The sequence below is a fragment of the Colossoma macropomum genome, unplaced genomic scaffold, assembly GCF_904425465.1.
Source record: "Colossoma macropomum unplaced genomic scaffold, Colossoma_macropomum, whole genome shotgun sequence".
Lineage (NCBI taxonomy): Eukaryota > Metazoa > Chordata > Actinopteri > Characiformes > Serrasalmidae > Colossoma > Colossoma macropomum.
The window spans coordinates 14,255,071-14,268,969 of NW_023494784.1; the positions used below are offsets into that span (position 1 = coordinate 14,255,071).

The 13,899-nt window shown below is 36.8% G+C and overlaps 1 protein-coding gene across 2 annotated transcripts in view; it reads left to right on the top strand.

Annotated features, from left to right (window-relative positions):
- The window catches only part of LOC118808096 (target of Nesh-SH3), a 41,705-nt gene that overhangs the window by 18,346 nt on the left and 9,460 nt on the right, over positions 1-13,899 (top strand). For both annotated transcript variants that reach the window (XM_036570549.1, XM_036570631.1), the window contains exons 10-12: positions 6,049-6,108; positions 6,260-6,394; positions 6,505-6,585. In XM_036570549.1, coding sequence (XP_036426442.1) covers positions 6,049-6,108; positions 6,260-6,394; positions 6,505-6,585 — 276 coding nt within the window. The remainder of the gene's footprint in view (positions 1-6,048; positions 6,109-6,259; positions 6,395-6,504; positions 6,586-13,899) is intronic.

A 13,899-nucleotide genomic window follows, 5' to 3' on the forward strand; every position in this document is an offset into this window, starting at 1 on the left:
TGGCCTGACAGTGGATCGGTGAAGACCAAACTCTTCAGAAATACTTTTGGAACCTTTACCAGCCTAATGAGAATTGGCTTGCTGTTTTTCTGAGGTTTTCAGAAACCTTATTTGACTGTGGCATGGCATGCACTAGCAAATGTGTATGGTAAAGACCAGACTTCAATGGTGAAGACTTGGGTTTATGTTTTTTAAACAGGGTAGGGCCAGACATACTCAAACCTGATTGATTAAACCTAATCCTGATCCTAATTATCAGCTACACCAAACTGATAATTCTAGAGATTCACATACTTTTGCCAACCTAAATATATGATAATATATGAATAATATGTTGAATCACTTTGTTCAATAAATGAATGAAAAAAGATATAACTGTGTTTTTGTTTCTGGTTTTCTTTATCCATTATGACTTTAAATGTAAGTATGTGTATATTCACACACACCACTCAGCCAAACATTATGACCACTCACAGATGAAGCAAATAATGTTGATTAGCGAGTATGGACCATACCTTCAAAACTTTGTGGTAATAAATGGGGACAGTGATTGAGGGAGGGCAGAGAACTCTGAGAACTTGGGCTGGAATACTGAGTGGCTTCTATCTGGAGCTAGAATGCCAGGCCCCTGCTCTTGGTTGAATTTCAGAACTGTCCAGGTCTTGGACTGAGGTGTGTGAGGAGTATGCTTAACAGACTTTCGTGTGATGAGATAGACGGTTGTTCAGAAGTCTCTGTCCTGCAAGAGCTGATTGCAGGACAGTAGTCAAGAACTGTAGCAGCTTGAGTAGAGAATTTGCTATGAGTGTACACAAACAGGATATGGAGGAGCTGGAATCAGAATGAAGGATTCAGGACTCAGAATGTTGGTCAGATGGTGGAGCATTTGAGTATCTGAGTATCTCCAGGCTTCATATGTTTTGGTGAAGGAGTTCAGCCTAAGCAGGAAAAGAGGAGTACTTAAGTTGACCCTTTGTGTGGTGCTTGGGGTAAATCGATATGGCCAGAAGACTGGGTTGGAGCATCCTTGAAACCGCAAGGCTTGTGGGATGGTCCCAGTCAGCAGTGTTGAGTACCTTCTGACTGTGGTTTGAGAAGGGACAAACCATGAATCAGCGACAGGCTATTGGCTCACTGATTTGCCAGGGTAACAATGGATTTTTCCATCTCATCTAAAATGACAGACAGCCTACTGTGGCACAAGTCACAGAAATTTTTAAAGATGGTTATGGTAGGAATGTATCGCAACATTGCATCTTACTTTGCTGTGTATGGAGCTGTGTAGCTGCAGACCAGTCCCAGTGCCCAGGCTAACATATCCCAACATGCTTTCTCAGGTTGGACAGCAGATTTGAAGGCATTGATTAAGTTTGGTAAACAGAGCAAACATTTAAAATGATACAAATCTTTCTTTATTTCAAAAGTCTCAAACATGGGCTTCATACATGGCCATAGGTGCTCTGGTGAGAAACCTATATCTTTATCTTTATCATATTTTTCTGCCATAATAGTAGTCATCATTACAGCTGCCTATTTCAACTGTGATTGTTTTTTCTTCTGTGACAAATCACATTTTAGAAAAGAAAATTCCTCCACTGACCTCAAAAGTATGCTTCAAAGTAATGAGAAATGTAGTGGGAATGTAGTGGAGTCAAAAGTACAATATTTGTTTTTCAAATGTAGTAGAGTAAAAGTCATAAGTTTTTCCAAAAAAATTGATACTCAAATAAAGTACAGATACTCAAAAAATGTACTTAAGCTCAGTACTCAAGTAAATGTACTTTGTTAATGTCCACCCCTGGGTACCAGATACAATACGGCATCTTCAGAGGTCTTGTAGAGCAGGGTTTCTCAACCTGTGGGCTGTGGACCACCAGTGAGGCGTGAAGCACCCTGTAGTAGTCCGCAGGCCTGTATTCAGGGGGAGGCAGTAGTTTGTAGAGGGCCGGTAATGTCACTTTAAGTCATAAAAGTGGAAAAAAGATTAACATAATAATTAAGAATCAAAGAAACAAACGTTTTCAAATTATAACCAATATACGTATAAATAAGAATACTGCAGGAGTAAGCTAAACGTCATCAGTTTGAGACAACTCAGGCATCAGTTAGTGAGCCAGAGACGGAGAAGTTTCTCAGGATGCTTTCACACCTGCCTTGCTTGGTGTGGACCCATCAGATTTTTTCTTTAGTTTGCTCTGTTTTGACATCTGTGAATACTCCACCCATAATCAGTTCTGCAACAGACAGCTGAACTGTGGTCTGGCAAAATTGCGGCTCTCGGTCCGCTTCCAAACATACCCTGGTTCAGTTCACTGCTGGTGGGAACGCATTCTATGATGAAATGAGGGAATTCATCAGTAGGTCTACTAAAGCTTGCTTTTCTCTTCTTCTACCAGCACGTCAGCACTGTACTGTCAGCATAATATGTCTGTTTTAATGTTTGACCTTTACAGACTTTGACTTGCTTTCATATGATTGTTTCTGCAGCACGAGCTACTGTTAAATAAAATTACACTGAAGAGATGCGTTTGATTTTGGCTCATGGATCAAAATGTATTTTTGAACCCGAGTGGTTAAATTCAAACTGATGAACGTATCCTAAAGAAGCAGATATCAAGGTTTTTTATTATTGTTGATTGTGATGACACTAAATCCAAAATCCTGGTGAGCGGAGTGTGGTTTTGTCTATTTTAAATGAATCACAAAACCAAGACATCAGTGAAAATGCAATAGACTGCAGCTCCAAATCACAATTAAAATCTACCTCGCTATTCTCGTTCTTTTTTTCCTCTTTTTATATTTTTTAACATATTATGTTTTTTAATGTAACTGCAAATTTTGGTTTCTGTGAGTGAACCAAAATGGACGATCTGATCTTTTTCAGTCGCTGGTTCTCAAGTTTCCAGTGTCAGCACTTATGAAAAGAAAAAGAAAATTGTGTTTAAAAAGTTGACTTTAGTTTTCCTGTGGCCCTTTGCTTTGGTGTATATCATGGTATAATGTATTCTGTTTTTTTTTTGAAACCATTAAGTAGGCTAAACCTTTTTTGTAGATTTACAATGACGTATTTTTCTAGATGTCCTTTCACTTTTAATGAAAACTATATTTAACAACTGAAGTAAATCTAAAATATTGTGCTTATATGCCTGGGTTTTAAGTGAGCTCCAAAAACTGATGCATTCTTTTCTAAAAGGCCCTAATGCTAGGCTTAGGTTAACTTAGTCCTTAGCAAAGTATTCGCTGCTTTTGTTGGACTCTTAAATGTGTAGGGCAGGGGCTAGTTTTTCTTTATGGAGGATGTTGACAGGAACTTCAAATAGCCTAGTTGTAAACAAAGGAGGGCTTAGACTAGCTAGTCAGGCATTGTTGCGGCTAAGCCAAACACAGTTCTACTGTTTTCTGTTGCAACTGCTTCCTTTTAAGTTTTGAGTAAAGCTGCAATATGGACCAAGACCCTAACTCGAGTTTCTTGGAGGAAACCATGCATCACAATATTTTTATTGGGTGAAATAGTAAAAAGAGAAATGAATAATAAATAGACAATATTGCTTTCTAACTCTAGCGAGATAAAGGCGAGTGTACATAAAGCCCACAGCGACATGGCACCTCTGAGCACGGCAAAAACAGTACAAAGCTGAAGACAGCTTCTTCACCAGCTACTTGTTTGATTTGTTCTATTTCACTCTAATGGTGCATGAGGCGCCAGAAGGTGGAAGGAGAAAATTCAAAAATGGAAATTTCGAAAATTCAAAAAACAAAACCAAAATCAGCCTTGTGAAAAAATGGTGCTAAATGTTGTTTTATGTTCAAAAGTCACTTGTCTCATATGTGTGTGTCTCACACTCAAGCTTTAATCTACGACCATCAGATGCTGCTGGAATTTAGTCAATATAACAAGATATTCACACTATCAGTTTTAGCTGCAAAACTACAGAACCTCTTGAGGGAATCAGCATGTTCTGCACTGTTTGTACGTTGCATTATCTGCATTAATGTGCATACTGGTATAATCGTAATGACAAAACTAATACCTTAAGAAGAATTTCAAATGTATACTGGATGAACCAGTATATTGCCCACTACAACTCTGCAACCAAGCAAGGGATAGGATAGATAAACTGACAACACTGACTACATGATAATAAAGTTTTTTAGAGATACAGAAGAGAACATACTTAATTTAAATGTCTGGACCTGTCAAGAGATTCCTCCTCAGATTTAAGTTAAAGAGAGATAAAGCTGACGTCTTTATCTTGAGGTTAAATATAAGGCTGACAACATTTGCATAGTTTGCACAAATTAGAGCAATTTTTGACCCCAGTACTAATGTTGTTAGCATATAGTGCTTACAAATATGCAGGATCAGAGAACTTGAAGTGAGGGGAATTACCACTCTGTAATGTCTTCCGGGTTTCTCAAACGCTAGGGGGCACTCCTGAGTGAGCCCAAAATGAATAAGTTAATATAGAGCATTTGAGCAAAATCATAGTTTATAAATGCTTACACATTTTTAATATAAAAAATATATTCATTTTCTGAACAAAGAACTGCATAAAAATTTTAACACCACTGTTAGATTTTTAAGAGCTTCTGAACTCGAGTTATAGAAGTTCAAAAAGATACCTCATGACATCAGTGAGCATAAACAGGCAATGAGCTGCTCCACTTGCCAACCAATCAGCACTCAGTAGCAGTAATGCTAGCATCTTGCAGCCCAAAACCCATTTGCTGTAGAAAAAAGGAAATATGCATGTAAGTTTTCTTTGCTTTTTAGTGAAATGCAAACTTTTACTTTCTAAAATTAAAGGAAAGTTTTAAGCAAGTGATTAGAAACTATTTTAATTTTTTCATTTTTAACTGTTTGGCTCAATTCACCTCATTCACTGAGAACTCACTTGAGGCACCCTCTGGCATTTTGTAGTCATGTTTTGATATAATGGGGGAAATAGGAAGAGGCCATGCTCCTCATAAACTGGCTCTGGCAGGATCTCCTTGACAGTGAAACTGATTCCCACACAGCTGTGTTCCAGGTTAATTTCAGGCCAAAAACAACATTTCTCTGCTGTTCATGTCAAAAAGGGTTTCCAACATTGCAGAGCTGAGTGGAGGACCATGACAAATGAGTTACTGATAAAACATGGCCAAAGTACTGAAGAGAAACTAGCCTCTTCTTATCCTTTCTCATTACACTGAGCCCCATTAGAGGAAAAACCTCTTATGTTGAGTCAACACCTGTGTGGTAAAGTTACCTAGATTTTATCTTTTCTTTCATCTCCTCTGTGAATGGTTATGATAAAATGAGCAGACTATACCTGAAGTAGATACACAGATAACAGCAAGCCAAACTGTAATTAAGTTGTCCTCTTGTAATTGTGCTTTTGCAATAAAATCTGAAAATAAAATGCAAAGCTGAATGTAACACTAGAAAACTATCACTATTCATAATTGTTGTTAAACCTAACCAGAGAGTTATTGGAAAACTTATGAGGGATTTTTCCAAGCAAAGTTTTGTACAATAATCATTTGGTTCTGACTTTGTCCTGGCTAAGGAACCTGTCTCTTTCAACTTCTGACAGTAGTTTTAGTGTTCACGGATTGGCCAAGATTATCACTTCCTGCCTAACACTCTGATTGTGAGGACACTGGCCTAGTGGCATGCAGAGAGCTGCCCTGGTTGTTCCCCACAACTACACATTCTTCTTCAATTCGGTCCATCTGAATTTGGTGCAAAAAATACTGTATGAATTTTTCATACACATGCTCCAGCTATTTCTGGTCCTCTATAGAGGTGGGATTTTAGGGAAAAATCTCGACACTGCTGAATTAGGTCACAGAGGTTTTAAGCACTCAACTTTAATTGGCTTAATTCATCATCCAGTCACAACATTACACTAACAGCCTTTGTTACTTTGTATTGTCTTCCTTCAGTCACATCACTGTTTGATGTTTTGATATTCAGATGTCCTGCTATCCACACTTCAGTTACTACTATCACATCCAGTCCGATAGGAAATGTAGAAATGCTTATCTGTAGAATTTGTGTTCTAGGATCACCTGCAAATCCAAAGAAGAAGGGACCAAACCAGGTGGAAAAGCCAATAGACAAGGGTGAGAGCAAAACACAAAAGGGCAGAGTAAATACGGACACAGTATTATACACCTTTTAACAGCCTGAACTTTCAAAACTGCTCTTATTCTTTAACATCAATGCTTCAATTGCATACTATATGACTGATAAATAATTTTTTTTTGTATTCAGCTGATAAAGTAACTGATCTGAAGCAGCTGGAGATGGATACACTGCTAAATCTGAAACCCCATGCTGCTCCTGCCACAAAAGTACCAGATTATCAAAAGCCAACACCAACAAGCACACCCTTTTTTGCCTTTAACGGTATGAAATTGCTCTTATCAGGTTCATTTACAGACACTAGTTGGTGATGGAAACAGACTGGAGAGTGGCAGTGAGCGAGTGAGTGAAATATGCTTACTTATATTTCTCAGGCAGCCGTTTTGACAACTCCTCTGTATTCAGTTCCATTCCTGTCTCTCATGTGGACGCGATGGGGAAAAAACGTTTTGTAGGTAAGACTAATCACTGCACGGTCATTAGGATACATGTATTTACATAGCCATGAATTTAGGATTGAGGTTCTCAGCTCAATTCTTGCCCTGTTTTGCAACCAATTTACACTCATTTCTGTTCCAGCTCCCAAAACTCTTTAGTCACTGGGCCTGAATACCTTTTGATTACATAGTCCATTTATGTTTGGAAATAGAATAGAACAGCAGCACATATACTAAAATTGAAGGTAACACTTTACAATACTGTTTCATAGTTAATAAGTAATTAATCAGGAACTAAGCAGGAATGAATGAGTAGTGCTGCATTAACAGTTATGTAACTACTCTTAACTACCAAGGACTACTAGTTAACTACTCAGTAGGTAATGGTGAACTAATGATTAGTGTAGTTCACTATTAACTAAACAATAACTACTGAGTTCCAACACTTCTAACAGTAGTGAAATACACTACACAGTGTGCAGTCTCTACAATATAATGGATTATATCCTCCATTTCTATTCACAGAAACAGGTATCATCAGAGAAGACTGGGGGCATCACACCACACTGTACTGACTGATGTCCCTCATGTGTTTGTTTTGATCAGAAACCTTAAAAGGCTAATGCGCATCTTCATATTTGGCAGTGTGAACCAATTTGCACATCAGCCTACAAATAGGACAACTGCTAAAATACTACAGTATTCAGTAGACCAGTCTGCCTACCTCTCATCTTCAGAAAAGAAAACACCATTCTTTTCTGCAGGAGCATGTGTGCCAGTGTTTCTACTGAACAGTAGTTCTCCTTTAAAGTCCTCTTGAGGGCAGGGTCAGTTGAAGGGAGGGCTCACAGAAATATCTGACTGTGTATGTGTCCTGCCTTCAAATTCACTAGGTTCTAAATATTACGGCGTGATTATGTAATTACTGTCTGTTAGATAATGAATGAGGTGTTGCTGTTCTTCATTAGGAGCTAATGATGTAAAACACATTGTAACTCATCATTAATAAACTAGGAGTTAATGATGATCTAGAACAGTATTATAAAGTAAAACACATGGTAACTCACAATTAATGAACTAGGATTTAATGATGATATGGAACAGTATTATAAAGAAAAACACATGGTAACTCATTATTTATTAACTAGGAGTTAATAATGATCTGGAACAGTATTATAAAGTGAAACACATAGTAACTCATTAATGAACTGGGAGTTCATGATGATCAGGAACAGTATTATAAATTGAAACACATAGTAATTCATCATTAATGAACTAGGAGTTAATAATAATCAGGAACAGTATTATAAATTGATATACATTAGAAATGAAAACCCCTAAAGAAATGATGTACTGTAGTACAAAAAATATTAATAAAGAAATTTTGAAAAAAGTAAGAGTAAATAAGTTTTTTGTTGAGTCCTTTTTTATTTGTGAACAGTCCAAATGTGAAAACATCCCGGAGTTAGCTAGCAGCTATATCATTGAAAATAATACACCCAAACAAAATGAAATCAAAATCTGTCATTACTACTGAAGAAGAAAGTCTTACTGCCTATTAGCTTAGCTCATGTTAGCTATATTAGTTAAGTAACTCATAACAGAACATCAGCAGCAGCTTTAGGTTTAATAAAGCACTAACTTGTGCTTATAATTCTGAAACAACACAGTAAAACAGACATTGTACAAGAATACCAGACCTACTTAGCTCAGATTAGTTAGCAAGTCAGCTAACTGTGTCTCTACATTCATGCTGCAGTCTGAATAAAACATTGAATCTGAATCAAAAGTCTCACATTAGTAGCCCAGGGGTCTGCCATGAGTCTGATTCACTCATAATACATCAGGAGATACAGCAAGTCAGAATTAAAATATGAACTGAATTATCAAACCAATCCACTGAGAACACAGGAATAACTGCACTCCTTTCCCAGCACTCACAAAAAGCTATCATAATAAGAGTCCTATGCAACTCTACTGTTAAATGTAAGTTTATTTAATTCAGTAGAACTTCAAAAAATTCAAAATACAAAACAAAAAAACAAACAGGAGTGGTGAGACCAAGACAAGATTGAGACTGAGACAAGATTTTTCAGAATTCAAAAATAAAAAGAAAGAAGAGAAAAACCACGGAAACCACTAAAAAGGTTACTTATCATTCATTATACATTATATATAGATGAATATTATATTTATAACATATTTTGTAAAACTAAACATTAAATAATACATAGACTGAAAATGTTGTAAAATATTATTATAATATTAGTCCAATTCTGCATAATAACTTAGATGGTAGATTATTCCCTGTCCCTTCTTCTCTAAAATCTATTTGGGATCACTACCTAAGGTCAACTAAATATAAACCAAACAATATACATCCATTTTTATTATTAAATGAAAACATTCTGATCTGTCTAGTTAATCTGTCATGGAAAGATCAGTTAGACTTTATTTGAAATAAAATATAAAATACAGGGTCCTAAAGTCAAATTGTCTGTGGGCCAAGTGTCAGATGGTCTTCTCCAAAAAGGCCTGGTAGAAAAAATGTAGGTAAAAAATGTTCTGTAGTTTTCATCCAAGTACTTCAAATATGCACTCATTTAAGTGCATCTTGGTCAGTGCATATTAACAAGTCTTCTATCACCACAATCCACTACTACCACTGATGATGATGATGATTATTATTATTACTATTATTATTATTATTATTACTATTAAGTTGGCTTGAAAAAGTCCATCATAATCTCATTTTTATTATTCTACGCTCACAATATAAAATGTTTCTCGTCCTACAGTTTTTGAACTAGAACCATGAAACTTCGCAGGGTCCTATACCCGCGGGGTGTGCTTGTGCTTTTCTAAGCGATCCAATGTACAGTTTTCGTAAAATTATCGCTCAAAACGATATTTTTTCCCATAGGAAATGAATGGCTGGAACGTTCGGGACATTCAAATGAACTGCCACGAGTCATGTCATAATAGACATCTCTCACACGCACACTCACACACAGTACACAGACTCACACACTAACAGCCTAATGCACAGCAGTATCAGGACAAATAATGAATTTAAGGTGGAACTGCTTTTAAGGGGGAATTGCATTTAGGTAGCACTGAATTTAAGGCAGATCTGCTTTTAAGGTAGCACTGAATTTAAGGTGGAACTTCATTTAACATAGCATTAAATTTAAGGTGGAACTGCAATTAACATAGCACTGAATTAAAGGTGGCAGTGAATTTAAGGTCGAACTTCAGTTAACATAGCACTAAATTTAAGGTGGAACAAAATTTAAGGTGCAACTTCAAATAACAGCACAGAATTTGAGGTGGAACTTCAAATAACAGCACAGAATTTAAGGTGGAACTCTCTTTAAGGTAGCTCTAAAATTAAGGTGGCACAGAATTTAAGGTGGAACTTAATTAAGGTAGCACTAAAATTAAGATGGCACAGAATTTAAGGTGGAACTTCTTTTAAGGTGGTATAGAATTTAAGGTGGAACTCTCCTTGAGGTAGCACTAAAATTAAGGTGGCACAGAATTTAAGGTGGCACAGAATTTAAAGTGGAAGTCTTCTTAAGGTGGCACTAAATTTAAGGCACTGGGTTTAACGTGAAACTGCAATTAACATAGCATTAAATTTAAGGTGGCATAGAATTTAAAGTGGAGCTTCATTCACGGTAGCACCTAGCAACGAATTACCATCCACCACGGATACTGCAGCTGCTGCTTAGCAACATGTTGACAACATTTTAACAACTATCAACAGTCTTCAACCATTTTAATGTTTTAATGTAATTAACTGGCTTTTTCAAGCCAACTTTCCCTTTCTAGTGATTATTACTGTAGTAGTAGTAGTATAAATACATAGATGTTTTGGCATATAAAATAATAAACATTTTAGTGTTCTGTTGAATTAAATAAACTTACTTTTAACAGTAGAATTGCACTATTATGATAGCATTGATGTTTCTGTTAAGCACAAACTAGCACAATGGACTCAGCACTAATGTAGAGACACAGTTAACTGACTTGCTAACTAATCTGAGCTAAGCTAAGTAGGTTCAGTCTTCTTGTACAATGTCTGTTTTACTGTATTGTTTCAGAATTATAAGCACGTTAGTGCTTTATTAAACCTAAAGCTGCTGCTGATGTTCTGTTATGAGCGCACGCTAGCTAGCTAGTTAATTTAGCTAATATGAGCTAAGCTAATTGGCAGTAAAACTTTGTACCTCAGATATGAAACAGTAAGATGTGTAATTAATGTTCTAGCAGAACATGCTATGATCAGTCTCAGCTTTCAGACACTACAGACTCCTTCAGTAGTAATGACAGATTTTGATTTCATTTTGTTTGGATGTATTATTACAGTGATATAGCTAGCTAACTCAGGGATGTTTTCACATTTGGACTGTTCACAAATAAAAAAGGACTCAACAAAAAACTTATTTACTCTTACTTTTTTCAAAATTTCTTTATTAATATTTTTTGTACTCCAGTACATCATTTCTTTAGGGGTTTTTGTTTCTAATGTATATTACTTTATAATACTGACCATTGTTAACTCCTAGTTCATTAATAGTGAGTTAGCATGTGTTTCACTTTATAATACTGTTCCTGATCATCATTAACTCCTAGTTTATAAATAATGAGTTACCATGTGTTTTGCTTTATAATACTGTTCCAGATCATTATTTACTCCGAGTTCATTAATTATGAGTTACCCTGTGTTTTACTTTATAATACTGTTCCTGATTATCATTAAGTCCTAATGAAGAACACAGTAACAACTTGTTCATTAATAATGAGTTACCATGTGTTTCATTTTATATTGTTCCTCATCATGTTAATGAGTTACCATGTGTTTCACTTTATATTGTCCCAGATCATCATTAGCTCCTAATGAAGAACAGCAACACCTCATTCATTATCTAACAGACAGTAATTACATAATCACTCCGTAATATTTAGAACCTAGTGAATTTGAAGGCACAGTCAGATATTTCTGTGAGCCCTCTCTTCAACTGACCCTGCCCTCAAGAGGACTTTAAAGGAGAACTACTGTTCAGTAGAAACACTGGCACACATGCTCCTGCAGGTGTTTTCTTTTCTGAAGATGAGAGGTAGGCAGACTGGTCTACTGAATACTGTAGTATTTTAGCAGTTGTCCTATTTGTAGGCTGATGTGCAAATTGGTTCACACTGCCAAATATGAAGATGCGCATTAGCCTTTTAAGGTTTCTGATCAAAACAAACACATGAGGGACATCAGTCAGTACAGTGTGGTGTGATGCCCCCAGTCTTCTCTGATGATACCTGTTTCTGTGAATAGAAATGGAGGATATAATCCATTATATTGTAGAGACTGCACACTGTGTAGTGTATTTCACTACTGTTAGAAGTGTTGGAATACACTACATCAATTAACAGTTCACCAGGAACCTTGTAAGACTGAGCAATTAATGTTGATTTGATCGGTAATTTATGAGTAGTTATTCTAAGCAACCATAGTTACTAAGTAATTCTCTGTGATACTCAGTAGTTATTGTTTAGTTAATAGTGAACTACACTAATCATTAGTTCACCATTACCTACTGAGTAGTTAACTAGTAGTCCTTGGTAGTTAAGGGTAGTTACTTAGGTGTTAATGCAGCACTACTCATTCATTCCTGCTTGGTTCCTGATTAGTTACTTATTAACTACGAAACAGTATTGTAAAGTGTTACCAAAATTGAATTTATAAAGAGAGGTACACATGGCAGTGTGAGAAGATGACATGTAAATCCATGAAGCACTCCATATTTTGTGGTTAGAGAGTTAAGCCACCAATATTACAGGTTCAATTTCTAGGACTGTCTGTGTATCTGAGGTGGTGCCTTTGGGCAAGCTGCTGGCCTCTTGCGTTGCTGCTCAGCTTGGAATGCTGTACTGGGGCTGTATTAGAGAAACTTCCAATCTTTTCGTCTTAAGATCTGACAAGTCCAAAAAAGATCTTTCACAAAGTCGTATTACAGAAGCAAAACTCTTGCTTATCTTACAAAATCTAATCTTAATTTAGGAACCTGCAGGATCTTATCTCAAGTTACGAAATCTTAACATACTTGATTGAAGTTGACAATCAACTGTCGTGTCTGCTACCACGCAACCAGCCATATGCACACAGCTGCCAAAAAACAATTAATCAAAATAATCAATTTAGCTAGGTAGCCAGACAGCTAGCTACCATTGTATAATGTACAAAAGGTCAAACAAAACTAAAGTGTAAAACTGGAAGTTATAACGTGACAGCGGTTTGTGCTGTCATCACGCTAAAGTTATTCCTCCTAATAAACAGCCATACGTTCAGCTCTGTCTCCTCATTATTCACTGACATCGCTGTAATATATATCTGACAAGTTATAATCAGTGATCTAATAGCTTCCATACTAAATTCAGTCCTAACTGAAGTTGTCATGGTGGCTAAACAGATAAGATTTCAGAGTTAAGAAGTTTCTGTAATATGGTCCCTGGTCCCTAACTAGGTATAGTTAGGCAGCACAATGACCAATTTCCCTTGTAAATGAATCAATAAAGCAACTTGAAATTGTGATTGACTGCAAGGACTTAAGAACTGAATTGGGAATGTCAATGAGTTTAGCATTCCCAGTTTATTTGGTTCACCTCTCAAGCACTGTGTTATGCCTCCTTTTGCTTTCATAACAGCAAGATATGACAGGTTTCTGGGCATGGTTTCTACAAGTTACTGGATTGGCAAAAATGTTGCAGTATGCAGAAATTATGTTGTGCAGCTGCTGCAAACTGGACAGCTGCAGTCTTGCATGAACAGCCCTTTGATCTCATCCCAAAGAGCTGAGGTCGGGGGATTGTGCCGACCACTGAAACAGTGGAAACTTGTGGTCATGTTCCTGGGACCATCTGGTGACTGTTGAACTGTTGGGTAATTTTCCACAGATAATAGTTGATTAATATACACCGATCAGGCATAACATTATGACCACCTCCATGTTTCTACGTGCATTGTCCATTTTTTCAGCTCCACTTACTATATAGGTGCACTTTGTAGTTCTACAATTACAGACTGTAGTCCATCTGTTTCTCTGCATACTTTGTTAGCCCCCTTTTACTCTGTTCTTCAGTGGTAAGGACCCCCATGGACTCTCATAGAGCAGGTACTATTTGGTACTATTTGGATGGTGGATCATTCTCAGTGGTGGTGGTGTGTTAGTGAGTGTTGCGCTGGTCTGAGTGGATCAGACACAGCAGTGCTGCTGGAGTTTTTAAACACTCACTGTCCACTCTATTAGACACTCCTACCTTGTCAGTCCACCTTGT